The sequence below is a fragment of the Euleptes europaea genome, chromosome 3, assembly GCF_029931775.1.
Source record: "Euleptes europaea isolate rEulEur1 chromosome 3, rEulEur1.hap1, whole genome shotgun sequence".
Lineage (NCBI taxonomy): Eukaryota > Metazoa > Chordata > Lepidosauria > Squamata > Sphaerodactylidae > Euleptes > Euleptes europaea.
This window is the reverse complement of record NC_079314.1, coordinates 20,620,729-20,648,402: the sequence shown is the minus strand read 5'-3', so window position 1 is coordinate 20,648,402 and position 27,674 is coordinate 20,620,729. Positions and strand designations below refer to the sequence as shown.

The following is a 27,674-nucleotide window of genomic DNA, read 5'->3' as shown; positions in this document are numbered from 1 at the left end:
CCTCTGCATGCCAAGCAGATGCTCTACACTGAGCCAGAGCCCCTCCCTGATGTGGATTTAACTGGAAGCAAGTTCTACTGAGGTGTGTTTGCTGATCAGTAAATATGCACACAATCTAAGCCTTAAGTCGTATGACACAGGGAGAAGGAGTCATCTTGACATGCAGAGGAACTTGTATAGCCTCTGTAACAATCAATTGTGTTGCAACACTGGAACTATGCGACGTAGAAGGGTGTGTCATATTTTCCTAGGCTTGTCACATGAATTTCAGTACTAATTCATCCATTAGCAAGGAAGCCCATTAACTGATGAGGATGACTCTTCCAAACAAGAGAATGCCAATAATACAATCTTGTGGTATGTCTTTTAATAAATTGAGGCTAAGGATTTTGGAGGAATGTAGTAGACCAGATACAGAACTTTAGTGTAATTATAGACACTTACTTTTTGGATCTGGCGGGTTTGCAACTGGAAAAGCACAGTAATCAATATACACCATAAAATTGTGATGGGGATATCTTATGTTCTCCTTTCACACCTACCCAGTGGGCATTCATGACTTAAAGTTACAGAGATTGCTTTATTATTTTGGGAGGTTAACCCCCCCAGTGTATTTGTCTTAGATTTTTTCTCTGCAACTCTTGAGCTTCAGTAAGTTTGTAAAAAAAATCCTCCATGCCTGATCCTGGCCCCATTGTGTAGATTTTTTGATCCACACTGTAGGGCTTGGTTCAGAATAGGATAAAATGATAAAACCGAGTGAACTTCTGGCAGTCGAAGTAGACAGTAGTCAGGCAGTACTGATATTGATAGACCAAGGATCTTACTTGGTAGAAGGTAGCTTGGGGTGGAAGAAAGTGCCATCAAGTCGCAGCTAACCTACGGTGGCCCTGTAAGGATTTAAAGGCAAGAGACATTCAGAGGTGGTTTGTCATTGCCTACCTGTGCATAGCAGCCCTGGATTTCCTTGGTGGTTTCCCATCCAAGTACTAACCAGGACCAACCCTGCTTCTGATATCTGATGAGATTGGGCTAGCCTGGGCCATCCAGGTGATGTGAGCTAGCCTTCCTTAAATTACAGGATTGTTGATAGAGGCCCGTTTTACACATGGGTAGTGCTTTATCTTGAACCATTTCGGGCTGCGGGGAGCCATATGTATGTTTCCCTGCCACTCCTTAGCATGTTGTCTCTCCGCACACAAGGGAGGCTTTAGAGTGTGGGTGGGCATAACATTGTAAATCTGTAGGCTGAAGCCCAGCCAAAGTTTTCTCTCCCATCTGGTGCAGGCAGACGTTAGGTCTGAGATAATGGATAAATAATGCTTTGAAGCACTGAGGAAAAGTGCTTTGAAAAATGAAGGGTTGCTTTTTTCTCTTGGGAATATGCGCTGGCGTGATGCTCCGCAGCCTCTTGAAATTAACTGTTTCACTTTGGGGCAAGAATTGTGTATGTTTGTGTGCGGTTCTTCACTTTCGTAGACTAAGCAGGTCAGTTTGTGCTCCCTGCAGTTCCTCCTAATGTCCGTATTTGGTGGGGAGGGAATCTCTCTGGCATGTGTTTTGATAATATCTTGAAGTAGTTGCCTGTGACCATGAAATGCAATAGCTTTTTTTTTTTTTTTTTTTTTTTAAAGAAAGCTAAATATCTGAGGGATTCAGATCCTGGTTTCTTGTGCGTGTTAAGTGCCGTCAAGTCACTTCCGACTTATGGCGACCCAATGAATCAGTGTCCTCCAACACATCCTATCATCAACAGCCTTGCTCAGGTCTTGCAGTCTAAGGGCCATGGCTTCCTTTATAGAGTCAGTCCATCTCATGTAAGGTCTTCCTCTTTTCCTGCTGCCTTCAACTTTTCCTAACATTACTGTCTTTTCCAGTGACTCTGGTTTTCTCGTAATGTGACTAAAGTACGATAGCTTCAGTTGAATCATTTTAGCTTCTGGGGAGAGTTCAGGCTTGATTTGATGTACAACCCCACTGATTTATCTTTTTTGGCTGTACACACTATCCGTAAAACTCTCCTCCAACACTACATTTCTAACGAATCTACTTTCTTCCTATCAGCTTTCTTCATTGTTTAGCTGTCACACCCATACATAGTAGTAGGAAATACTATGACATGAATTAACTTGACTTTGGTCACCAGTGACATATCCTTACACTTAAGAATCTTTTCTGGCTCTGTCATGGCTGCCCTTCCCAGTCTCTTCTTAATTCTAGGTTGCGGTCTCCCTTTTGGTTGATGATGGAGCCAAGGAATAGAAACTTTTGAACAATTTTAATTTTCCTCATTCCCACCCTAAAGTAGTCATTACTTTGTCTTCTTGATGTTCAGCTGGCACTTTCTCCTTTAACTTTCAGCAGTAGTTGTTTCATGTCTTCGCTATTTTCTGCCAGTAATGTAGTATCGTCGGCATATCTCGAATTGTTCCTCTCCCCAATTTTCACTCCACCTTCATATACTCTAATCTAGCTTTCCTTATGATATGTCCTGCATACAGATTGAAGAGGTATGGAGATAAAATACGTCCTTGTCTGACAGCTTTGCCAACTGGAAACCATTCTGTTTCTCCATATTCTGTCCTAACCATGGCCTCTTGTCCAGAGTACAGGTTGCGCATCAAAACAATCAGATGCTGTGGCATGTGGCACACCTATTTCCTTTAAAACTAGCCATAGCTTTTCATGATCTACACAGTCAAAAGCTTTGCTGTAATGTATGAAGCAAAAGCTGATTTTCTTCTGCAGTTCTCTCATGTGCTCCAGTAACCAGTGTAAATCTGCAATATGATCTCTAGTGCCTTTTCCTTTTGTGAATCCAGCTCGGACATCTGGCATTTATCTTGCGAGATAAATTAATGCGATGGCCTGATAGTTGTTGCAGTCTTCAATGTCTCCTTTTATTGGAATTGGAATGTAAATTGACCGTTTCCAGACTGTGGGCCATTGTTTGGTTTTCATATTTGTTGGCGTAGTCTTGTCAAGATTTTGATGGACTCGTTTCTGTGTCTTGGGATAGCTTTATTGAAATCCCATCTCCCCCTGGTGATTTGTTTCTCCCGATTGCTCTCAGTGCAGCTTTCACTTCACTTTCTAGAACTTTAGGTTCTTCTTCAAAAGATTCTTCTTGGAAGGAATCTGTCATCCTTTTATCTCTTTTATATCTCTTTGGTATAGTTCTTCAGTGTATTGTTCCCATCTTTTCTTTATTTTGTTCTGTTCAGTTAATGTATTTCCATGGTGATCTTTCAGCATGCCTAAACGTGCTTTAAATTTCTTTTTGATTTCTTGGATCTTGTGGAACCGATCTCTTCTTCTTTTTGTTGTTGTTCTCATCTATTTCTTTACATTGGTTATTACAATAGTTCTCTTTGTTTCTACATGCGAGTCGCTGGAATGCTGCATTTAGAAGTTTGATTCTGTTTCTGTCTATCTTGTCTATCTTTAGCTATTTTAAGCATTTCCTCTGTCATCCATTGAGGCTTTTAATTTCTTTTGGCTGTGGGAATAGTCTTTTGGCATTCTTTCTTGATAATATCCCTGGTTTCAACCCATGGTTCTTCTGGTTCACATTCACTTGAACATAGTCCTCGGTTCTTTGGGTATCTGAAAGCCTTCCTTCTTTCAAGTGAACTTGTCTGCTGATTAAGATAACCCTAGGAGGCCTTCTCTGGTGCTTCCTGCCTGGGTGGATTGTTAACCAGAACCTTTTCTGTGAGGGGACCCACCTGGGGGGCCTTTCTCACCAAAGACACCCTCTTGGCACCTTTTCATTTTCCATGTTTTTGGAGAGCATTGTTTTTTGGTTGTCGTTCAGATGCATTCGTCTCCTGCTGCTTGTACTGTTTCTGGGTTGATGCATGATGCAGATACTCTAATTTGGTCAATTCCTGTTCAAATTGTTATAAAAATGTCATTGGGTTTTTTTATTACGTGTTATAACCTGCACATCACCTTGAACATCTCTGCTCTGAAGTGGGATATAAACCTCTTCGACTGTTTTACATAAAACTCAATAGGTGGAATCTTGCATGGCTTGTTCTCTGGGACTGTTTTGACTTGGATAGTCTAAAACATTTGCTTGTTACCAAGCTGAGTGAAAATCTGAATGATCACTTAATATGATCTTGGGTCATTCTCTAGGGTTCGCCGAGAAATTGCTAGGGGTACTGTGAGAAATAGTGACGAATAGGCTAATCATATGTCGGGTTCCCTGAGGCATGAATATTATTTTCAAGGGTTCCACAAGGGTAAAAAAGTTGAGAAAAGCTGCTCTAGATCCTCCAGCATGAAAGCCAAGAATGGGATTTTGGTATGGGGTGGAATTTTAACAGTTGAGCAAAACATTGGTGGGCTGTTCCTGTTGCATCGTCCCATGAGCTCCCAATGGATGTTCACCTTTGTTCTTTCCGTGCCAGGTGTCTTGTCTCTGCGGCTCGGCCCCTTGCCTCTTGTGTGGCTGCTGCCCTTCTACAAAGAACTCCACTATAACCCGTCTGTGTTTCACCTTGTTCCTGTTCCTGGGCACCTTGGTCTCGATTATCATGATCATTCCTGGAGTAGAGGCCGAACTCCACAAGGTAACTGGTCTCTTCCTCATTTCCGCACATCCTTGAAAAGCAAGACATTCTGGAGGAAACTGCGCGAAATAAGCCGTATCTATTTATAGAAGAAGAGTTGGTTTTTATACCCCGCTTTTATCTACCTCTAAGGAGTCTCAAAGTGGTTTTCAATCACCTTCCCTTCGTCAGCATAGTGTAGTGGTTAAGAGCGGTGGTTTGGAGCGGTGGACTCTGATCTACAGAACTAGGTTTGATTCCCCATCCCTCCACATGAATGGCGGAGGCTAATCTGGTGAACTGGATTTGTTTCCCCCACTCCTACACATGAAGCCAGCTGGGTGACCTTGTGCTAGTCACACTCTCTCAACCCCACGTACCTCAGAGGGTGTCTGTTGTGGGGAGGGGAAGGGAAGGAGATTGTAAGCTGGTTTGATTCTTCCTTAAGTGGTAGAGAAAGTCGGCATATAAAAACCAACTCTTCTTCTTCTTTCCTCCCTATGAGGAAAGGTTGAAGAAGCTGGGTATGTTTAGCCTGAAGAGGAGAAGACTGAGAAGGGAATATGATAACCATCTTCAAGTACTTGAAGGGCTGTCATAGAGAGGATGGTGCCGAGTTGTTTTCTGTTGCCCCAGAAGGTTGGACCAGAACCAACAGGTTAAAATTAAATCAAAAGAGTTTCCATGTAGACATTAGGAAGGGCTATCTTGATGTTGTCTATCCTTTTACCAGCTTCCTGGGTTCTGTGAAGGGGGCACGTCGATTCTGGGCACCGAGGGGAAAGTCAACTGCAAGTCCTTCCTGGGTCATAAATCTGTGTACCGCATGTGCTTTGCAACGGCCGCTTTCTTTTTCCTGTTCGCCTTGATGATGGTCTGTGTGCGGAGCAGCAAAGATCCACGGGCGTCGATACAGAATGGGTGAGGCAGCTGGTACTGGGCACACCCTATTACGGGGACTCTGTGTGAACCCAAGAAGGGTTCATGTCCCTTTATAAGGAAGGGGTGGGACATAAAGGAAGAGGTAGACACCTTTAAAATTTATTTGGGGTGGGGAGCAGAGCCAGTCTGGCCTGTCAAGAACCAACATGGTCCTACCAGGAGTTTCTCTGGTGGCTCCTCAGACCCAAACAAAACTCAAGCATCATCTGAAAATAAATCAACATGACTTGCCAACTCCATGGACCCTCACGGTGACTGGGCCACCTTAGAATTTTGTCCCTGTATCTCCCTCATCAATGCCCACAGTCTTCTGAACCCTCTTTGAGTTCTCCTTTACAGACCAATTGGTATTATGTGAATATTAGTATAGCTTTGAGTATCCCTTATTTGGGCTGCTTGGAACCAGAAGTGGTCCATATTTCGGATCTTTCTGTATTTTGGAATATTTTGGCATTTTTGCATATACAGAATAAGATATCTTGGGGATGAACCCGCCTAAACACGAAATTCATTTATGTTTTATATATACTTCATACACATAGCCTGACTATAATTTTAAACAATATTTTTTAATAATTTTGTGTACATTGAGCCAGCATGGTGTAGTGGTTAAGAGCAGTGGGTTAGAATGGTGGACTCTAATCTGGAGAACCGGGTTTGATTCCCCACTCCTCCACATGAGCGGTGGAGGCTAATCTGGTGAAGCGGGTTGGTTTTCCCACTCGAACACGTGAAGCTGCCTTTTACTGAATCAGACCCTTGGTCCATCAACGTCAGTATTGTCTACTCAGACCGGCAGCGGCTCTCCAGGGTCCTCAGGCTGAGGTCTTTCACATCACCTACTTGCCTAGTCCCTTTAACTGGAGAGGCCGGGGATTGAACCTGGGACCTTCTGCATGCCACTCTACCACTGAACCACCACCCCTCCCCAAAAACACTGTCCTTCCTGGCCACATCACATGAAGCTGCCTTATACTGAATCAGACCCTTGGTCCATCAAAGTCAGTATTGTCTACTCGGACTGGCAGCGGCTCTCCAGGGTCTCAGGCAGGGGTCTTTCATGTGAAGCCAGCTGGGTGACCTTGGGAAAGTCACAGCTTTCTCAGCCCCACCTACCTCACAGGGTGTCTGATGTGGGGAAGGGAAGGTGATTGTAAGCCGGTTTGGTTCTCCCTTAAGTGGTAGAGAAAGTCGGCATATAAAAATCAACTCTTCTTCAGTGGCTTCTGAGGACTTTTGAGTAATGCCTGCATGCTGGCTCAAAATGTCCGGTTTTCGGATCAGTCCGGAAACTGGATGTCCGGATAAAGGATACTCAACCTGTACTGAAAGCCAGCCCGAACTGATCCAGCTATGCCTCATGAGCAGAGCTGTGCTCCATAAATGGCAACTTTTCTGCTTCTCCCTGCTTGGAGAAGAGTTGGTTTTTATATGCCGACTTTCTCTACCACTTAAGGAAGGATCAAACTGGCTTACAATCACCTTCCTTTCCCCTCCCCACAACAGACACCCTGTGAGGTAGGTGGGGCTGAGAAAGCTCTAAGAGAGGTGTGACTAGCCCAAGGTCACCCAGCTGGCTTCCTGTGTAGGAGAGCTCTAAGAGAGGTGTGACTAGCCCAAGGTCACCCAGCTAGCTTCCTGTGTAGGAGTGGGGAAACCAACCAGGTTCACCAGATTAGCGTCCGCCGCTCATGTGGAAGAATGGGGAATCAAACCCGGTTCTCCAGATTAGAGTCTCTGCCACTCTTAACCACTACACCATGCTGTCTCTTGTGCTTCTGAGGGTCAGTGGTCATAGGAACATAAGAGCCCTGCTGGATCAGACGAGCAGTCCATCTCGCCCAGCATCTTGCACTGCCATGAGTCATGGTAAAGAAGAGTAATTTGCCCGAGGTATTCCTGTTGGCCAAATCTGGATAGCGCTTGCGTTTCTGCAGCTTTTACTGAGCAGCCTAAATTTCTGCTCCTGACGAGCCAGACAGTTGATGTATGACTTCAGTTGCAAAACCCGAAGGCTGGTCTTTGCAACCTGGCAACAGCGAGTGTTAGATGTCTTCATTCCTTTCCGGAAATAGATACAAACGAAACATGAATAAATCATCTCTCTAAATAAAATGCTGTCTCCCTTTTGGCGGCGGCTACTCTTCCGCCCCGGCTGAGCTTTCCTTTTCTCTGAGTGTGCTGGAAAAAGACTGCAAGCCTCTTATTGGTCCTTGACATCCTTGTGCGTTAGAAATGCAAAGATGCTCAGGGCTGACCTGAGTTGGGCTCAACTATTCTGCTGGATGTCACTTGAAGGGCTCATTCAGATGTTGACGCAAGGAAGCAGGGATTCTCTGTTTCCATGGCCGTCTTAAGGCGAAATAATGTTGAGAGGGAAGGGGAGAGAGAAGAAGAAATAATAGAGTTGGTTTTTATATGCCGACTTTCCCTACCACTTAAGGGAGACTCAAACCGGCTTACGATCACCTTCCCTTTCCCACAACAGAAATCCTGTGAGGTAGGTGGGGCTGTGAGACTTTGGAGAGAGCTGTGACTGGCCCAAGGTCACCCAGCGGGCTTCATGTGGAGAAGTGGGGAATCAAACCCAGTTCTCCAGATCAAAGTGCACTGCTCCAAACCACTGCTCTTAACCACTACACCACTCTGGAATGAATGAATGAATGAAAGAAATCTTTGCCCTGCTCTTCCTCCAAGGAGCTCTTAAGAGAGCTGCGACTAGCCAAGGTTTCACACAGGATTCCTTCCTTTCCGTCAGTTTATCCTCATAATAACCCTGTGAGGTAGGTTCGGCTAAGAGTGTGAATGACTGGCCCGAGGTCACCATGTGAACTTTATATGGTGGAGTGGATGGAGGGGGTTGGCTCCTAATCAGATTCTGTAACCACTACACTGTGCTGGTTCTCACTGACCCGCCCTTACATCAATCCTATAAGGTGGGCAAGTGGTACTGTTTCCATTTTGCTGTTAAGAGGCTAAGGGTGTGAGAGTGGCTTGCCAAAGGCCATCTGATGTGTTCAGAGGCAAAGTCTGAACTGGAGAATGGCCTTTTCTCTTCTTCTCCACTCCAGGTTCTGGTTCTTCAAGCTTCTGATACTGATTGGGATCACCGTGGGGGCCTTCTACATCCCCGATGGAGCATTCACACCTGGTAAACGAAGCGAAATTAAACCTTGTGCCTGGCATGGTTACTGTGATGCTTTGTCATTGTGTTTACTCTTTTGTGTAAGGTAGGGCTGGATGCTTTCTACCGGGAAGGATGGTGGACCATTGCCAGACATGGAAGCCTTTCCTTCTGGCAGTTAATACCTCTGTCCAGGATCCTCTTTTGGCAGGAAGAAACCGAGTGCACTTGCCCTGGCCCCTCCTATCCGCGTTCACTTGAACGCTGGCACAGCCCCTATGCTTGTAGGGCTTGGGCTTGCCTAAGCTCCACCCTGTGATTGGTGACCACCGAGAACAGATGTTCCACAGGAGTGGCGCTAGGGTTGCCAACCTTCAGGTAGCAGTTTGTATCCCTCCAGGAACGGCTACAAGCATCTGTGCAACTATGCATTGAAGATATAATATCCTTGCAAGGAATATCAGAATTATACTAGGCATAGCTGCGTTTTCAACCCATCAGGAGAATAGAAATGATATTTGAATACATACAATCTGACCTCAGTTGAAAGGGGCTGAGGAAGAACGGAAACGATCGTCCCCCTCATTATTCTTCTAAGAAGACTTCTACAATATTAGACTTTACCCATATGGGACTGTGAACATCTTGCTTCCTTATCATTCCTCTATGAAGATTACTCATAGTGGGATTGTAGAGATATATACCTTGTAGGATTGTTTAAATAGGATTGTATATATAATTGTGTGTTTGTCTTTCACTACACTGTATGCACTACATTGTGATAAAATTGTGATATATTTGTACTGATTTGTGACCGTGATTGTCTTTGAAGGCATTAGCCTTATCTGTACTTATTTCCTGACTTCAGTAGTAGTACGGAGGTGTTTATTTTGGTTTATTTTGGTTGCTTAACCTTCAGGTACTAGCTGGAGATCTCTATCGGCTAGAGGCCAGCTGTAATAGCAGATCAGTCCCCCTGGAGAAAATGGCTGCTTTGGCTATAGGACTCTATGGCGTTGACGTCCCTCCCTTCCCAAACCCCTGTCCTCAGGCTCTGCCCCCAAACCTCCTGCCGGTGGCAAAGAGAGACCTGGCAACCCTAAGTGGCTCCTGTGCTCTTACCGGCGCTGTGCCCACATACAGTAAAAGCACATAAGGTGGGGACAGCGGCAGCTTGGTGATGTGTTGGCAGCAGGACCAGGTTGCTTCCATCCAACCCTCCGTATGTGGTGGCCCATCTGTGTGGCTAGGTTGGGTGTGCAGGGCTTTTGAGTCACACCATTGTCCCATCTACTCTGACTGGCGTTGGTTCTCCAGCCTCTTGGGTCATTCTCAGCCCCTGTTGCCAGAGATTAGGGTTGTCATCAGTGTTGGCCTCCCTACCTTCCCCCCGTCCCCCCCCCACACACCGTTGGTAGGGTTGCCAGGTCCCCCTTTGCCTCCGGCGGGAGGCTTTTGGGGCAGAGCCTGAGGAGGGGAGGGTGTGGGGAGGGGAGGGACTTCAATGCCACAGAGTCCCATTGCCAAAGCAGCCATTTTCTCCAGGTGAACTGATCTCTATTGGCCGGAGATCAGTTGTAATAGCAGATCTCCAGCTAGTACCTGGAAGTTGGCAACCCTAACCGTTGGCCTGATGGTGTGTGGTTTTTAAGTTGTTACAGCCTCCAGCGACCGCTCTGCAGATTGAGCGCCATCTTTGTATTTTGTGCAGGAATCTTGCATTTTGATTGAATTAAATTATTTTTCTTTGTTTTGATGATTCGACTAGGAAATGTTAGACTTTAACTGTTTTACTGTAACAAATTGTTGTAACCTTCCCGGAGCCTGGCTTTGGCCAGGGATTGAGGGCAGTGTAGAAATCAAATAAGTAAAACAAATGAAACTGCCCAATACTGAATTAGACCCCGATCCATGAAGGTGGGCATTGCCTACTTTGACTGGCAGTAGTTCTCCTGGGTCTCAGGTCAAGGTCTTTCCCGGTGCCTATTACCAGATCCTTCTAACTGGGGATTGAAAGTGGGACATTCTGCTGGCAAAACAGATGGTTTGCCACTGAGCTCTAACTCCAGCATGTCCTCCCCCCCATGTGGACAGCCCCTATCCACCTTGCCCGCTTCCTCCTAGGCCATTTATGCGGTGTCGATTTTGATGCTCGCTCAAAGCTCCTTTTTTAAATCCCACCTTTAAAACGACTATTCAGGTTCCCGATGCGGGAGGAGAAAGTCAAACAAATTCCAACCCCACACTCGCCTGCTCCTTCGTTTGCATAGTCATTAGCAATAGTCATTTGCATAGCTAAGTCCCGGCTGTGATTCTGCCTGCTTCCTTCAGTGAATGCTTTGATGCGGGGGCGCACAAATACAAAAGGTTGCATTAAAGGGCTCTTAAGAAATGCGAAGCAGGTATGCACTGGCTTCACAGTGACTTCTGGAATGACGATTCAGCATGAGGAAATAAAAATAATATGCTGGGCACTTCAGCCTGGAACGCGCTGCTAATTACCAAGCATAAACGGCCCTAGAGATTCTTCAGTCATTTGCCATAATTTTTGCTGCTCCTTCCAAGGGGGAAAACAAGAAAATCCAGGTAAGTTCTGCAGCATCAAGTGGCCTCGGATGCAGGGTATGTGCTGGGCTCAAAAAGAAGCATGCAGGTTTAATTGGCCCCAATGGCTCCCCTTGAGGTTTTTCTTTCAGTGTGCGATAAAGGATGCGAATTTAAAACCAAACGGGACCAGCAGGAAAGGGAGATTAGGGCTAGATTCTTCAGGTACGCTTCATGTTGCTGGAATTGGAGCAGTACACAAACAAAGAAGACGACAGGGAGACAGAAGCTGACGGGACCCTTTCATTAAGTTTACTGTTCCCTGCTGACCACCGTCATGCTGGGTCTGTCCTAATTCTATTGCCAGATTGGGACAAGATGAATTCCAGTTGGATTCAATGGCACGCCTTTGTTCATATGGGTCAGGGATTCAGAACGGGGTTCCCGTGGGGGCCAGGAAGTGTTTTTAGGAAATTGGTGGGGCCAGGTGAGGCTTTTGCCAAGCAAGGCTTCTGACTGGCTATTGCCGATTTGGTCGGCTGTGCCTATTTTTAAAAGCATTTTGGCAGCAGCTGCCGCCACAGCACAAGGAACTTCGCTGTGTGACTGAAAGTCAGCTGCGGCAGCCGTTTTCTGGCTGCACCCCTCCCTCTGTGTCAGAATCCAAAGGTGGCCCCAAAAGGTTGGGGCACTCCTGAAATGGGTGACATGTTGAGTAATAATCTGTGGGGTAGCTCCAGCGTCGTCTCTGCTGAGATACTGAGCAGGAAACCCTGGAGGGAAGATGCACTATGTACCACGTATATAAAGTGGACATTGTAACACTGGGAAGTGGACATCGAAGTGGACATTGTCCCTATTGTCCATATTGAAGTGGACATTGTAACACTGGGAAGACACTAAAAAGAACCGATGGAGAACTGAAGAGTCGAAACGGCCATCTGGCTTAATGATTCATCAGAGTTGAGGCCGGATGACCTACTGATCTCCCTGTGGAAAGAAATTTATATTTCATATATATGTCATAAGTACACTGGACAGGAAAACGGGACTGGATAAAATTTACATTTGAGTATACAAAACAAGCATATGAGAAATTATGAAATTGTACTTACCTTACACTGATCCTTGCAATATTTATGCAGACAGCATGCAACTAGGTTGTAATTCAGTTACTAGAATTACAGTTGTTAGTCATATTGATGGATGAATGACTACATTTTGAAATTATTTGCGCTGAAACATGTTTTTGTGTGGCTGCTGCTGTCGGCTTTCCCCAACTACTTATTGTACTTAGTGGTGCTTTTTTCTCACGAGATACTGAGCAGGGCGACGTTTGAAAATCTTGTTGAGTTTCCAACATCTGGCTTGCGTGTGTGAAAATCTGCATCTAACTGCTCTGTATTGTACGTTGGCATTAGACCAGTGTTTCTCAAAATGTGGCAGTTTCCTCATGGGTTATGTGTCCTGGGTTGAATAAAATTCAGAAATGGATTCTTTTCATGCTTCTCCCAACAGCATTGTGGTGCACCTCCCAGGGTTTCCCCGGCTTTTCCCCAGTGTAAACTTCCAGGAGTCATTGTTCCCCAAAGATTATACTGGAATAAATTGTAATTAACCTTTAGTAGCACCTTTAAGGTTAGTTACAATTTATTCTTTGGGGAACAATTACTCCTGTTTAGTTTTGCTACCCCAGGTTAAGGGCTAAACGAGATGAGACTTTTTTTCCCTCTTAAGTTGGTTCTGAGTTTGGGGAGGGGCTGTGGCTCAGTGGTAGACCCACTGCTTGGCATGCAGAAGGTCCCAGGTTCAATTCCCAGCATCTCCAGTTTAAGGGACTAGGCAAGCAGGTGATGTGAAAGACCTCTGCCTGAGACCCTGGGAAGCCTCTGCCAGTCTGAGTAGACAATACTGACTCTGATGGACCAAGGGTCTGGTTCTGTATAAGGCACCTTCGTGTGTTCATGGCTTTACTTCATGTGTTCATGTGAGTTCCTCCCACTTAACTCTCTCATCTGATGAGGCAGCGGCTGGGGGTTAATTTCCCAAATGTGCATGGGCCCAATTTCTAATCGGAACCATGGGCCAATGCAGTCGAATCAATCACACATATAGTGCTGTACTTTGAGTTTTATGATGAAATCAGAACAAATACTGTTTTCCCTCTGCTATCTCGTTTTAAGCATCTGGACTTTTTTCTGGGGGGTACGGAGTTAGCCTTGATCAAACGATTGCTTGAGGATAAGGAAGCTGCTGTATCCCATGCAATGGCAAAATTCTGTTTTTTACCCATGAAGTAGAAGAACACACTTACAAGTAAGGAGGTGGATTAATGGTTTTATATAAACAGTACTAATTTATATTGTAGTTGAGGTTCGCATAATTCACATCTGACATCTACAGTATATAGTTATCCTTAGCTTATTTATTCAATCGGCTTTTATTTTTTGCTTTTATACAGTTTTTCTCTTTTTATAACTATTGACTGTAATTTGTATGGATGTTGGTCTTTGACTGTAACAATAAAGATTGATTGATTGAATTAGAATCATGGTAGGGGGCAAGAGGGGGCTTTAGCCTTCCCCCTGTGCCATTTTCCCAACCTGAATTGAGTCTTGGGGCATTTTACCTTCACATCACCTCCCCCTACACAGACATATCTGAATTGGATCTCTACAGTGCTTGGGGAGATTAGTTCACAGACCTAACTTGGGTATGAGAAAATTTCTGTTCTAGTTTGGCTTTAACCTGGCTACCCATCTGGATCTAGAATAATACATTTCACCTCCCTCTCTTTCTTTTTTTAAAACTTGAGTTTGGTTCTACTTCGGCGTGGTGGGCTCTTTCCTCTTCATCCTCATCCAGCTCATCCTGCTGATAGACTTTGCGCACTCCTGGAGTCAGATTTGGCTGCACAATGCGGACGAAGGCAGTGCCAAATCCTGGTACGCAGGTCAGTATCGAGCACAGATTAGCCAGGGTTTAAAACGGCTGCCTGTCGAGTTGGTTTCTGTAGCCTGGCTGAGATTGGACTGGGGACCTTTTATTCTCACCTTGGTTTTTCTGTTCTGTTTCATGTAAGCTGCCTTGGGTATTCTGTTGTTGCAGAGAAGCGGGATATAAATGGTCAAAAGAGATAAATGTAAAAACCCTGGTGCGGACAAACAGGTCTTCCTCCCACACAAACATACCTTTTATGTAGCTATAGGTAAAGGTAGTCCCCTGGCAAAGCACCGGGTCATTACTGACCTATGGGGTGATGTAACATCCCTACGTTTACTAGGAAGATCGTGTTTAAGGGGTGGTTTGCCACTGCTTTCCTCAGTCATCTTCCCTTTACCCCCAGCAAGCTGGGTACTCCTTTTACCGACCTCGGAAGGATGGAAGGCTGAGTCAACCTTGAGCCGGCTACCTGAAACCGACTTCTGTCGGGATCGAACTCGGGTCGTGAGCAGAGCTTTTGACTGCAGTAGTGCAGCTTACGTTAGAAAATTTATTGTATATGGCCGTTGGCCGTCACAATTAACTTAAACATAGTAATGCAACAAATAGTAGTAGTATATACATACAGATGGCTAAAACATGATAATGTGTGTGTGTAAAGTGCCGTCAAGTCGCAGCTGACTTATGGCGGCCCCTTTTGGGGGGTTTTCATGGCAAGAGACTAACAGAGGTGGTTTGCCAGTGCCGCCTTCTGCACAGCAACCCTGATATTCCCTGGTGGTCTCCCATCCAAATACTAACCAGGGCCGACCCTGCTTAGCTTCCGAGATCTGAGATCCAGGTCAGGGCACAACATGGTAATACAGCAATATAAATAAAACAAAGCAGAGATTAAAATATTATAACAGATACCAGAATATACTCACTGTTTTAAATTTATTGCAGCTTACCACTTCGCCCTGGGGGTCATTTACATAGCTATATGCTTCTATTTTTTTCTTTATTTTGGTCTGTGTTCTCTCTAGCACTGAGGCATCCCTTCACATGCCTCCCCCCACCCACGTCTTTCTGCCTTTCAATTTAAGTGTATGGTCTGTTTTATTTATTTATTTATCTGCTTTATTTACTTCATTCATTTATTTACTTCATTTATACCCCACCTTTCTCCCCAAAGGGGGACACAGGGTGGTTTGCATCGTTCTCCTCTACTCCATTTTATCTTCATGACAACCCCGTGAGGTAGGGTATTTATTTTTTTATTTAAAACTTTTTTTTTTTTTTGCTGCCTTCTGACCTGATCAGGGTTCCCGAGGCGGTGCCCATAGAAACATTGAAACGTTTGAACAATTTAAAAACATTTATAATGATAAAATAATTCACTCAAAACACATAAGCACACAACACCAGGCCCGGGGAGGAGGGCCAGAAATAACTGTTCTTGGGAGATATGCCAAGCTAAACAAAAAAATGTCTTCACCCACTGGCAGAAGACACCGATAGAGGGTGACAGACGAATCTCCACATGAGTGGCGGACGCTAATCTGGGGAACTGGATTTGTTTCCCCGCTCCTACACATGAAGCCAGCTGGGTGACCTTGGGCTAGTCACAGCTCTCTCAGTCCCAGCCACCTCACAGGGTGTCTGTTGTGGGGAGGGGAAGGTGATTGTAAGCCGGTTTGGTTCTTCTTTAAGTGGTGGAGGAAGTCGGCATATAAAAACCAACTCTTCTTCTGCGGTCCCTGTGTAGCAGATCCACTGCCTCTTCTATTTAGTGCATATTAAACAGCTGAGATGGTGACGAGAAGGCAGCATAGTGTAGAGGAAACCCAGGAAACCTGGGTTCGAGTTGCCCCTACACCAAGAAGCTTCCTGGGCGACGCTTGGCTGGTTGCCGTCACTCTCAGCTTAACCTACCTCACAGGATGGTTATGAGAATAACATGGAGGAGGGGGCAATCATGCTTGTTGCCCTCAGCAGTTCAACCTGGTTCTTTAGACACTCTGGAAAGACCTTTCTTTAGCTGCTAAGATCTCTCCGTCTCTCTCTCTCCTTTACCAGCCCTCTTCTTCTTCACCTTCCTCTTCTACGCCGTCTCCATCGCAGCCGTGGTGCTCCTCTACGTGTATTACACAAAACCAGACAGCTGTACAGAAAACAAGGTGCTCATCAGCCTCAACCTCATCTTCTGCATTGTGGTTTCTGTGCTGTCCATCCTGCCCAAGATCCAGGTAAGAGATTGTTGGGATCCGGTTCTCCTCTCCTCAAGGGGCTTCCAGGCCATTGGGCAGAGAAGGGTGGCTGGTACCTGTGTCGTCACGCAGACTGTTGACATTCAGCATCTTTTGGTGGCCTCGTGGGCGTTTTGAACACTTGAGCTTCTCTCTTTTAAGTGGGCTCTTTGTCCTGCGATGAAAGCAAAGTCGGAGGAAATCTCCCCAGTTTTGACCTGGACCCCTCAATTGAGGGTTTCACCAGAGGTCAGAGCATGCTCTGGCATGCGGGCAAAACCTACTATTTAACTACCATAAGAACATAAGGGAAGCCCTGCTGGATCAGACCAAGGCCCAACAGGTCCAGCAGTCTGCTCACACAGTGGCCAATCAGGTGCCTCTAGGAAGCCCCCAAACAAGACAACGGCAGCAGCGTTGTCCTGCCTGTGTTCCACAGCACCTAATATAATAGGCATGCTCCTCTGCTACTGGAGAGAATAGGTATGCATCATGACTAGTATCCATTTTTACTAGTAGTCATGGATAGCCCTCTCCTCAATGAACATGTCCACTCCCCTCTTAAAGCCTTAGAACATAAAAAGGTCCATCAAATCCAGCAGTCTGTTCACACAGCGGCCAACCAAGTGCCTCTAGGAGGCCCATAAACAAGACAACTGCAGCAGCATTTATCCTGCCTGTGTTCCAATGCACCTAAGATAATAGACATTCTCCTCTGATGTAATTATGCCAATAAAGGTATGTGTATGTGACATGCTCCCCTGCTCCCAGAGAGAATAGGTATGCATCATGACTAGTATTCATTTTGAGTAGTAGCCATGGATTGCCCTCTCCTCCATGAACATGTCCACTCCCCTCTTCAGGCCTTCCAAGTTGGCAGCCATCACCACATTCCCAGTGGGTGCTTGGTGAGCACAGGGCAGGGTTGATGTCTCCATGCCATTCACAATCAACGTTCCTGAAGGTTGTGGGCAAAAGGGAAAGCAGGGTGGGGTTTTCCAGAAACCAGCCTCTGTCACTGGTTGACCTCAATGTTCCTCTAGCTAAACAGAATGCCTGGCTGTTAATGGGGTTTTAATTGGACCACCTCTTTCCCGCAGGATGCGCAGCCCCACTCTGGCCTTCTGCAGGCTTCCATCATCACGCTGTACACCATGTTCGTCACCTGGTCATCCCTCGCCAATGTGCCAAGTAAGTCCTTGTCAACCTGCCCTGAAGGGTGTCTTCCTTTGTAATTGCCGGGGCCGTGTTTGGAGGTGGTGCTCAGTGGGCAGGGCCTTTTCAGCAGCAGCTCCTTGCTTATGGGAAGTGCTTCCCCTTGAGACTTGCCTTGCACCTACCCTCTTTTTAGGCACCCAGCCAAAACTTTTCCTTTTTTTCTTTTATCCCAGGCTTCTAATGATGGAGTTGATCTTCAATATTATTGTTATAGTATCCTTCTAGCCTGGCCAGTTTTATGAGACTTATTTAATAACCAAGTTGACGCTCTAGCTGGAGGTTTTTAAGCAGGGTTTTTCACAGTTAACTTTAATAGTCATATATTCTTTATTATGTAGCCCTGACTAGCCCAAACCCATCAGATCTTGGAAGTGAAACAGGGTCTGTTCTGGTGAGTACTTGGATGGGAGACCATCAAGGAAGACCAGGGCTGCTATGCAGAGGCAGGCAAAGGCAAACCACCTCCGTTAGTCTCTTGCTCTGAAAATCCCATGGTTCCAGGGTTGCCATGAGTTAGTTGCGACTTGACAGCACATTACCAGCAGCATCAGCATTATCCACCACTATGTTGTCTGGAGAGGTGGCATAGAAATATTCTAAATAAGTCTTGGCTGAAGCAACCTCCAGGAACCATTTGATCTTGGAGTCTAATGGCCAGATGAGAAGAGATGCTGAAAGATCACTGATGTATTTCCAGTTCCTTTTTGAATTGTGCAACTCAAGGGCCAGCAAAGTTGTAGGGTATATAATCAGGGTGCAAGGGTTTTGTGTGTGTTTAATAATAATAATTGTGTTCTATCAAGTTGCAACTGACTGATGGCAACCCCAGATCCATGGGGTTTTCAAGGCAAGCGAGGTGGTTTGCCATTGCTTACCTCTGCATAGCGACCCTCGTCTTCCTTGCTGGTCTCCCATCCATTACTAACCAGGGCTGACCCTGCTTGCCTCTGTATAGCAACACTGGACTTCCTCGGTCGTCTCTGAGGAAGTACTAATCCAAGTACTAACCAGAACAGACCCTGTTTAGCTTCTAAGATCTGAGTAGATCAGGCTAATCAGTGCTATTTAGGCTGCTTTTTAGTGTTTATGGACAGGATAAAATAGATCTTCATGCCCTGTAACAGAAAAAAAATATCTTTAAACAATTCTCCTTATCCAGCAAAGGTGCCTATAGCAGTATACCTGGTTCTCTCCTCTATTTTTTTTTTTTACTTTCCCCAATTTTATTCTTATACCAAACTTTAGGGAAGAAGAGTTGGTTTTTATGTTTGTGTGTTAAGTACTGTCGAGTTGCTTCCAACTCATGGCGACCCTATGAATCAATGTCCCCCAAAATGTCCTATCTTTGACAGCCTTGCTCAGATCTTGCAAACTGAGGGCCGTGGCTTCATTTATAGAGTCAATCCATCTCTTGCTGGGTCTTCCTCTTTTCCTGCTGCCTTCCACTTTTCCTAGTATGAATGTCTTTTCAAGCTGGGCTCTGGGCAGGGACCATGGTTCTTCAGGTGTGGTTATTTTTTTGATTTCTCGGTCTTGTTTCTCAGACAAATACTGCAACCCCACCCTTCTGGTACGAGTGGAGAACAACAGCACAGCAGTGGTGTCGGATGGTGAGCCGCTGACGCAATGGTGGGATGCACCAAGCATTGTGGGATTGGTGATATTTGTCCTATGCACGTTCTTCATAAGGTGAGTACCTGTCTTCTCCTTGTCTGCTTCCACGCTAGGGAATGCCAAACCTAAACTGTAGTTGGGAAGGGGCTGTAGCTTGGTGTTAGAGCCCCTGCTCTGCTCGTTGAGCTTCCCAGGTTCAGTCCTTGGAATGTCCACAGGAAGAGGAGCTCTGGTCGCGATGGGAAAGGCCTTCTCTGCCCGAGGCCCTGTATGGCCACTGTCAGTTGAGGAGATTATATTGAGTGAGTCAGGACAAAAATTAAATCTGAAGAAGAAGAGGAGTTGGTTTTTATATCAAAATTTTCTCTACCTTGAAGGAGTCTCAAAGCTGCTTACAATCGCCTTCCCTTCCTCTCCCCACAACAGACACCTTGTGAGGTAGGTGGGGCTGAAAGAGTTCAGAGAGAACTGGCTGGCCCAAGGTCACCCAGCTGGCTTCACGTGGAGGAGCGAGGAATTGGACCTTGTTCTCCAGATTTAGAGTCCACCGCTCCTAACCACTACCCCACACTGGCTCTCTGGATCAGACTAGTGGTCCATCTAGTCCAGCATCCTTTCTCGCATGGTGGTCAACCAGTTCCTCTAGAGGTCTAACAACAAGACATAGAGGTTGAGGCCTTTTCTTAATCTTGCCTCCTGGCACTGGGATTCAGAGGTTGACAGCCTCTGAATCTGGAGGTTCCATTTAGTCACCATGGCTAGCAGCCATTGTTTGACCTCTCCTCCTCCATCAATATGTCTAATCCCCTTTTAAAGCCATCTGTGCTTGTGGCCATCACTACATCCTCTGGCAGCGAATTCCACATTGTAATCACTCACAGTGTAAAGAAGTATTTCTTTTTGCCCATCCTGAATCTCCTGCCCATCTGCTTCAATGGATTCTCTCAAGTTCTAGTATTCTGGGAGAGGGAGAAAAAGGTTCTGTTTATCAACTCTCTCCACCCCATGCATAATTGTATAAACCTCTATCATGTCCCCCCTTGGTCATCATTGAGAGCCAGTGTGGTATAGTGGCTAAGAGCGGTGGTTTGGAGTGGTGGAGTCTGATCTGGAGAACCGGGTTTGATTCCCCACTCCTCCACATGAGCGGCGGACGCTAATCTGGTGAACTGGATTGGTTTCCCCACTCCTACACACGAATCCAGCTGGGTGACTTTGGGCTAGTCACCGCTCTCTTAGAGCTCTCTCAGCCCCACCTACCTCACAGGGTGTCTTTTGTGGGGAGGGGAAGGGAAGGTGATTGTAAGCCGGGTTGATTCTTCCTTAAGTGGTAGAGAAAGTTGGCATATAAAAACCAACTCTTCTTCTTCTTCTTCTTCTTCTCTCTTCTAAACTGAAGTCCCAGACTCTTCAGCCTTTCCTCATATGGAAGGAACTCCCTATGTGCCCATATGTGCAAAGTTTCTGGGAAGCAGTGTTGTCTCTTTGGCAGAGGGCGCACTTTACAGGCAGGGGGTCCCAGGTACAGTCTGTGGCATCCCCAACGAAAGAATCTCAGGTAGCCACAGTTGGGAAGGACCTTTCTTGGCCTGAGACCCTGGAGGTCTACTGCCAGTCAGAGCAGACAAGAGACATTTTTAAGTATTTATTTATTTACAGCCAGTACATAGTAAACAATTAGACTCTTCAAAAGGATTTTAAAAGGGTAGGTATCAAATCTAAAAGTATCTCCATAGCTTAACAGAAATATATTAAACTGATAAAATAGTTGCGATAAAAAATATTATACTAAAATTTACCTAAAAGTTAGTTGTTACCATTAGTGATCTCTCTGAAACGGATCTTAATAGCCACTGAACAAAATGTAGCAACTTGGTTAAGACAAAAGGTGTTCCCTTCCCATATCAGAAATTTCATTTCCTCTTCTTCTGAAACAAACTCCCTTAGGTTCACCAGTGGATGAATCAACCTCTGACTAATGTCCTTATAATAATTACTCCTGAGGATAACATGGCTGGAGTCTTCAATTTCTCTGGCCCCACAAGGACATTCCCGCTGAACCCTTGGGAGTTTTCTACATTTCCCCTCCAACATTGCTGAGGGAAGTACGGAACCTCTAGCGTGGGTTTGAGCTCGCCTTTGCTTGTTTACTTCTATAGTATGAATATACTGAGCCGGAGCCAGCTGGTATCTTGCCTTGGAGGGAGCATGGGAAGTTGGGGAGCACCTAAGATCCGTTTGGACAAGAGACGTTGGACCCATGGCCTGATTCCCCAAGGCAGCTTGGCCGTTTTTGAGCACGGTTACAGCCACGTGGGAACCGTTTCTCAAAAGCTGCTCCCACAAAGGCCGAGAGCCCTTTATTCTGGAACCCAGCCATGATGGGAACTTCGCTGTGGGTGACGGTCAGAATCCAAGCTGTACCTACTGCTGGTAATAGTTTCGCAGCAGGGTCCCCTGGCCTGACCTGGCCCTCTCCTTTGGGAGGCCGCAGTGAATGCTGGGAGAAAATAAAAAAGCATGGTTGAAAGTGGTTTTGTGCAAGCCAACAGGGTAACCCCACAAGCTGTCTCCACAGGAGGTACTGAGTTGTCTCAGTATCGCTTCCAGCCTCCCTCTGGTGGTAGTGCAAAGTAAATTCCTCCCTAAGGTTTTTTTCTTTAATTTTTTTAAAAAACAAATCACATATTTTCAAGAAGACTAATACAGCATGGCTTACATGAAGAAGAGTTGTTGTTTTTATGCCAACTTTCTCTACCACTTAAGGGAGAATCCAGCTGGCTTACAACCACCTTCCCTCCCCACAACAGACACCCTGTGAGGTAGATCTGATGAGATTGGGCTGTACCATACCATTCCACACCCCCAGCCCTGGTTAGCATTCAAGAAAGAAATTCCTCCCTGAAGAAGAAACAGTATTCAAGCCCTGCAGTGCCTTAAACATCAACAAAAAATTTCCAGGGTATAAGCTTTCATGAATTAAATACCCTGAAAATTTTTGTTGGTCTTTAAGATGCTGCTGGACTTGAATTTTGTTCTACTAGTACTACTAATAATATAGAGAACCCGATGGCACAGAGCAGTAAGCTGCAGTACTGTGGTCAAAAGCTCTGCTCACGACCTGAGTTCGATCCCAACGGACTTTGGTTTCGGGTAGCTGACTCAGCCTTCTATCCTTCTGAGGTGGGTGAAATGAGTATCCAGCTTGCTCGGCAAGTGTAGACGCCTGAGGAAGGCCATGGCAAACCATCCTGTAAACATAGTCTAGTAAATGTCATGATGTTACGTCACCCCGTGGGTCAGTAATAACCTGGTGCTTGCACAGGGGACTACCTTTACCTACTAATACAGCTATCCACCTGAAAGTTACCTGCCCACTCAGGAATCCTGATGGATAAAATGCAATGCTTTTGATGTTACAAGACAATTTTTTGGGGGGGGGGGAATATACAATATGAGGTGTGTGGATGTAACCTCTCTCTGTTTGCCACCAGCGTCCGGTCCTCTGACCATGCCCAGGTGAATAAGATGATGCTGACGGAAGAGAGCTCGGCAATGACAGGTGGGAACACCCCAACCTTGGAAGATGGGGTGCACAAGGCTTATGACAATGAGGAGGATGGAGTATCTTACAACTACAGCTTCTTCCACATCTGTCTCCTCTTGGCCTCCCTCTACATCATGATGACCCTCACCAACTGGTACAGGTGTGTTTGGCTTCTCTGAGCATGCCCCTTGCTGTAAAGGAGCCGGAGCTGAACAGTCCAAGATGGTGGAGAGGAATCTGGGCATAGGATATAGCACAGGAACTCGGTGGTGGAAAAGGGAGGAGGCTTCATGCTCCGGTTCTCCTGTCAGGCGGTATCTGAAGTCTATAACATGAGCCTCATGTTGGGAAATTTCTGGATATTTGTGGAACTCCCTGCCCCAGGATGCGCTGATGGCTGCCAACGTGGAAGGCTTTAAGAGAGGAGTGGACATGTTCATGGAGGAGAGGACTATTCATGGCTGCTGGTAAAAGTGGATGCTGGTCATGAAGTATACCTATTCTCTCCAGGCTCAGAGGAGCATGCCTATTATATTGGGTGCGGTGGAACACAGGCAGGACAATGCTGCTACAGTCGTCTTGTTTGTGGGCTTCCTAGAGGCACCTGGTTGGCCACTGTGTGAACAGACTGCTGGACTTGATGGGCCTTGGTCTGTTCCAGCGTGGCCTTTCTTATGTTCTCATGAGATCTGGGGGTGGGGTGGAGCCTTGGGAGGGCAGGGTGTGGGGAGGGGAGGGCCGAGTTGTAATTCCAGGGGATCTCCAGGCCCTACCTGGAGGTTGGCAACCCTCCTTGTGCCAAGAACAGCTTGGGTGGGAGGAGAGGCATTTAATTCCCTCCCCCCACACACACACATTGGTGCCCATTTTAGTTATAATTTGGATTGTAGTTTGACCCATTATGGGAAACGTGCAGGCCATCGGGATAGCATGGAGATTGACCCATTATGGGAAACGTGCAGGCCTTCGGGATAGCATGGAGAAGGGACCACAGTCGGTCTTCTGTCAGTCAAGGAAAAAAACCCTCTGAAGATCTGACTTCTTGGCTTCTACCATGTGTGTCATGGGGGGAGAGACTGACCCAGCATGGATGTCCTTGGAATCTGTTCTGGCATAGAAAGTAAGAACTAAAAACAGCAGCTGGTAACTCAGTATGAGGTAGGAGAAGAGAGGTTTTTCTCTAGATTCTGTAAACTTCGGCATAGATCTTGGTTTAATATTTTGTCCTGGCTGACCATAATCTGGGTTTGCATTCCTTACCACTTGTTCTCCGACTTGGGAGAACTTAAATCCCTCCTGAGCGGTGTTCTAAAACTCTGCATTGCTGAGTATATCGGTGCATTTGCATACTGTCTCCATACGTTACTGGAGTGTTGAGCGAATCTAACCTTTTCCTTCAAATTCAAACCTTTTTACAATTAGAGGTGCCAGAGTAGTTTTAGGATTGGTTTTAGACTTTTAGGGCTATTTTAAATGCTGTTTTAAAAGGTTTTATCGATTAAATGGGTTTTATTCCCCTGTAAGCCACTCTGACCCCGGTCTCGGCCAGGGAGAGCGGGGTATTAAATTGAAACAACAAATAAATAAATAAATAAATAATAAAACAATAATGTAGTGGCATAAGATTCAGACCGCAGCAAAAACTGTAAAAAAAAAAAACATAAGCAGTCAACAGAGAACAAGCGTGGTGTCACGGTTAGGGTGTCGGACTAGGTTATCTGGGAGACCCAGGTTGGAATCGCCATGGATGCTTGCTGGGTGACCTTGGGCCAATCTCTCTGTCTCTCCCAGCATAACCCACATCACAGGGATGTTGTGTGGATAAAATGGAGATTCGAACCCATGCTCTTCCCCATCCTCGTCTGACACTCCTAATAATCACGGTCAGGTCCTGTGCAGTGTAGGGCTGCCCTCGAGACAGATCTGGAAACTCCAGCTGGGACAGAATGCCGCAGCGAGGCTCCTTACCAAGGAAGCATATTACAGCCAGTGCTCTGCCAACTGTGCTGGCTCCAGCTGGAACTCCGGATCAGGTTCAAGGTGCTGGTTTTGACCTTTAAAGCCTTATATGGTCTGGGACCTTCATACCTGTGGGACACCCCCCAAGAGAACATTGTTCTACAAATAGTAAATCTTTTGGTGGTCCCTGGCCCAAAGAGCGTCCGGCTGTCCTCAACTAGGGCTGGGGCCTTTTCAGCCCTGGCCCCAGCCCGGTGGAACTCCCTTTCTGATGAGACCAGAGCCCTGCGGGACCTTAAAGCTTTCCTCAGGGCCTGCAAAATGGAGTTATTAAGCCTACAGTTGAGGGCAGCTACGGTTTTCCATCATCACTGGCCTCCCTACCCCCCCCCCACCACTAGAGTTGCTATATTTAGGGTTGCCAGGTCCCTCTTCGCCACCGGCGGGAGGCTTTTGGAGAGGAGCCTGAGGAGGGCCGGGCTAGGGGAGGGACTTCAATGCCGTAGAGTCCAATGACCAAAGCAGCCATTTTCTCCAGGTGAACTGATCTCTGTCAGCTGGAGATCAGTTGTAATAGTGGGAGATCTCCAGCTACGACCTGGAGGTTGGCATCCCTACCCATCACCCTTTCGTTTTTGCACTAACTATTGATGTGTGTGTGTGTGGGGGGGGTGTTGGCTGTCCTCAGACCTTGCAGGGGCCCTTACACTTCAAAATGATCACCATCTGCCAAATTTACAAATCTGTTACGGATGTTTTATGGGGCCGGAAAGGATTGATTTTATTTTTATTACTGATTTAATGTGATTTTACTTTATTTATTGTATCCAGTGTACGGAATATTATGTTGTGAGCCGCCCTGAGCCCGGCTGCTGCCGGGGAGTGAGGGCGGGGTATAAATTTTACAAATGTGTCCCCTAAACAACCCAGGTGCAAGATGCTTTCAAATGTTTGGCTTTACCCTCTGCTGTTGCCTAGGTAATGAGCACGGAGCAGCAGTGTGGCACAGCTGCGCTTTGAGGAGGAGAGAGAAAGGCCATCTCCTCGGATGAACTTGGTTCAGGGATCGCCGGGCTCAGGGGCGTTTCCTCCAGAGCAGCTCCAGGGGGGGCGTAGTTTGAGTTTTTCGAAACTGGAACTCCTCCCTGGGCCCCGAGGTCTCTGCACCCTTGGCTGTAGCTAGACCTTTCCCGCTGCTGTGAACACCTGGCTATTTATAGCGCATGGCTTTGCTGTCGCATTCCTACCTGCAGACACGCCAGATCCGCAAAACGTGCGCTCCTGTCTCTTAGTGGGCTTGGCAGTGTACGGGAAAACTGGCAGCTAGCTGCAGTGCTTGGTTGGTTTGGAGTCGCAAACATAAACCTCCTCTCTCTCTCCCCCTTTTCCCATGCCAGGCTATGATATGCTGTCATACTGCCCTTGTACAAATCTGCGATGAGACCACACTTGGAATACTGTGTGCACTTCTGGTCACCACACCTAAAACAGGGATATTGCAGAGCTTGAGAAGGTGCAGAAAAGAGCAACCAAAACGATGAGGGGGCTAGAGCGACTGCCCTATGAGGAGCGGTTAAAACGCTTAGGGCTGTTCAGCTTGGAAAGAAGGCGATTAAGGGGAGACACGATAGAGGTTTATATAATTATGCATGGTATGGAGAGAGTGGACAGGGAGAAGCTTTTCTCTCTCTCTCATTATACTAGACCATTGGGGTCATCTGCTGAAGCTGGAGGGTGAGAGGTTCAAAACAGATAAAAGGAAGTATTTCTTCACACAGCGCCTAGTTCAACTGTGGAACTCCCTGCTGGAGGATGTGGTGATGGCTGCCAACTTGGAAGGCTTTAAGAGGGGAGTGGACACGTTCATGGAGGATAAGGCTATCCATGGCTACTAGTCAAAATGGATACTAGTCATGATACATACATATTGTCTCCAGGATTAGATGAGCATGCCCATTATATTAGGTGCTGTGGAACACAGGCAGGATGGTGCTGCTGCAGTTGTCTTGTTTGTGGGCTTCCTAGAGGCACCTGGTTGGCCACTGTGTGAACAGACTGCTGGATTTGATGAGCCTTGGTCTGATCCAGCACAGCTTTTTTTATGATGAAATCATATTCTATTTCTCTTTTCTTCCCTCCCCAGACCTGATGAACATTACCAAGTGCTCACCAGTCCATGGACTGCGGTGTGGGTGAAGATCTCTTCGAGCTGGGCCGGGCTTCTCCTCTATGTGTGGACACTGGTCGCCCCCGTTGTGCTTCCAGACCGAGACTTCAGCTGAGAGATGTTTCTGAGCACCTCGTAAGCAAAAGAGATCCGTTTTCCAGGCGGAAGCAGACAGGAGGATCCTGGCTCCTTGACTTGAATTGAGATCTGGGCTCCAGTCCCTGCGAGCATTGGAGCTGTCTGCCATTCTCTTGATCTTCTGCATCAGCTTGTGCCTTTCCCCTCCACCTTGAGTTTTTATTTCTAAGGAAAATGATGCCAAAAAATGGGAATCTCTGTTGCTTTTGTGAAATGCTAGATGCATAAGAAAATAGAATAGGAAGAAGGTGTTTGTCACCGTTGGCCATGACCTTGGAACATATTATGAAATAACGAAGAAAACCCATGACATTCTACACAGTCTTTATTTCTAAAGGATGTTCAGATGAATCATTCTAAAATGTAGCAGTTTTAAAGTAACTCTCCTCTACCGATTTGCCTTGCTCCTGGAAGCCTTTTATGTAAACGTGTTCCTTTTGATACACAACTGTGACGGGAAAAATAGACTGAAATAAATGGGCAGCTTTTGAGAATCATACTTCACTGGCAGTGAGATCCAATTCTGGTTGTGGGGGATGAACTTTGGCTTACCATAGCCAAAAGCAGATGTTACATTTGGAAACGAAGCACAAAAAGACTCCAGTGGCACCTTTAAAAGCACTTCCACGCACTCTGAATCATGCACTTTCAATCCACTTCCAATTCACTTTGCACCTGGCTTTTAGTGTGT

General features: G+C 46.2%; 1 protein-coding gene across 1 annotated transcript; it reads left to right on the top strand.

Annotated features, from left to right (window-relative positions):
* Positions 1-4,424: 4,424 nt before the first annotated feature.
* SERINC2 (serine incorporator 2) lies at positions 4,425-26,960 on the top strand. Its single transcript, XM_056845779.1, has 9 exons — positions 4,425-4,580; positions 5,293-5,480; positions 8,573-8,652; positions 13,985-14,122; positions 16,171-16,340; positions 17,441-17,531; positions 19,103-19,247; positions 22,667-22,879; positions 26,822-26,960. The coding sequence occupies exons 1-9, from the start codon at positions 4,545-4,547 to the stop codon at positions 26,958-26,960; spliced, it is 1,200 nt and encodes a 399-aa protein (XP_056701757.1). The 5' UTR covers positions 4,425-4,544.
* The last annotated feature ends 714 nt before the right edge of the window (positions 26,961-27,674 follow it).

What these genes read in the sequence shown, in the direction of transcription:
- SERINC2 (XM_056845779.1), top strand. Translation starts at nt 4,545, where the DNA reads ATGATCATTCCTGGAGTAGAGGCCGAACTCCACAAG. An exon ending in CTATGCACGTTCTTCATAAG is followed by an intron (nt 19,248 to 22,666) that starts GTGAGTACCTGT and finishes GTTTGCCACCAG; the next exon opens with CGTCCGGTCCTCTGACCATG. An exon ending in ACCCTCACCAACTGGTACAG is followed by an intron (nt 22,880 to 26,821) that starts GTGTGTTTGGCT and finishes TTCCCTCCCCAG; the next exon opens with ACCTGATGAACATTACCAAG.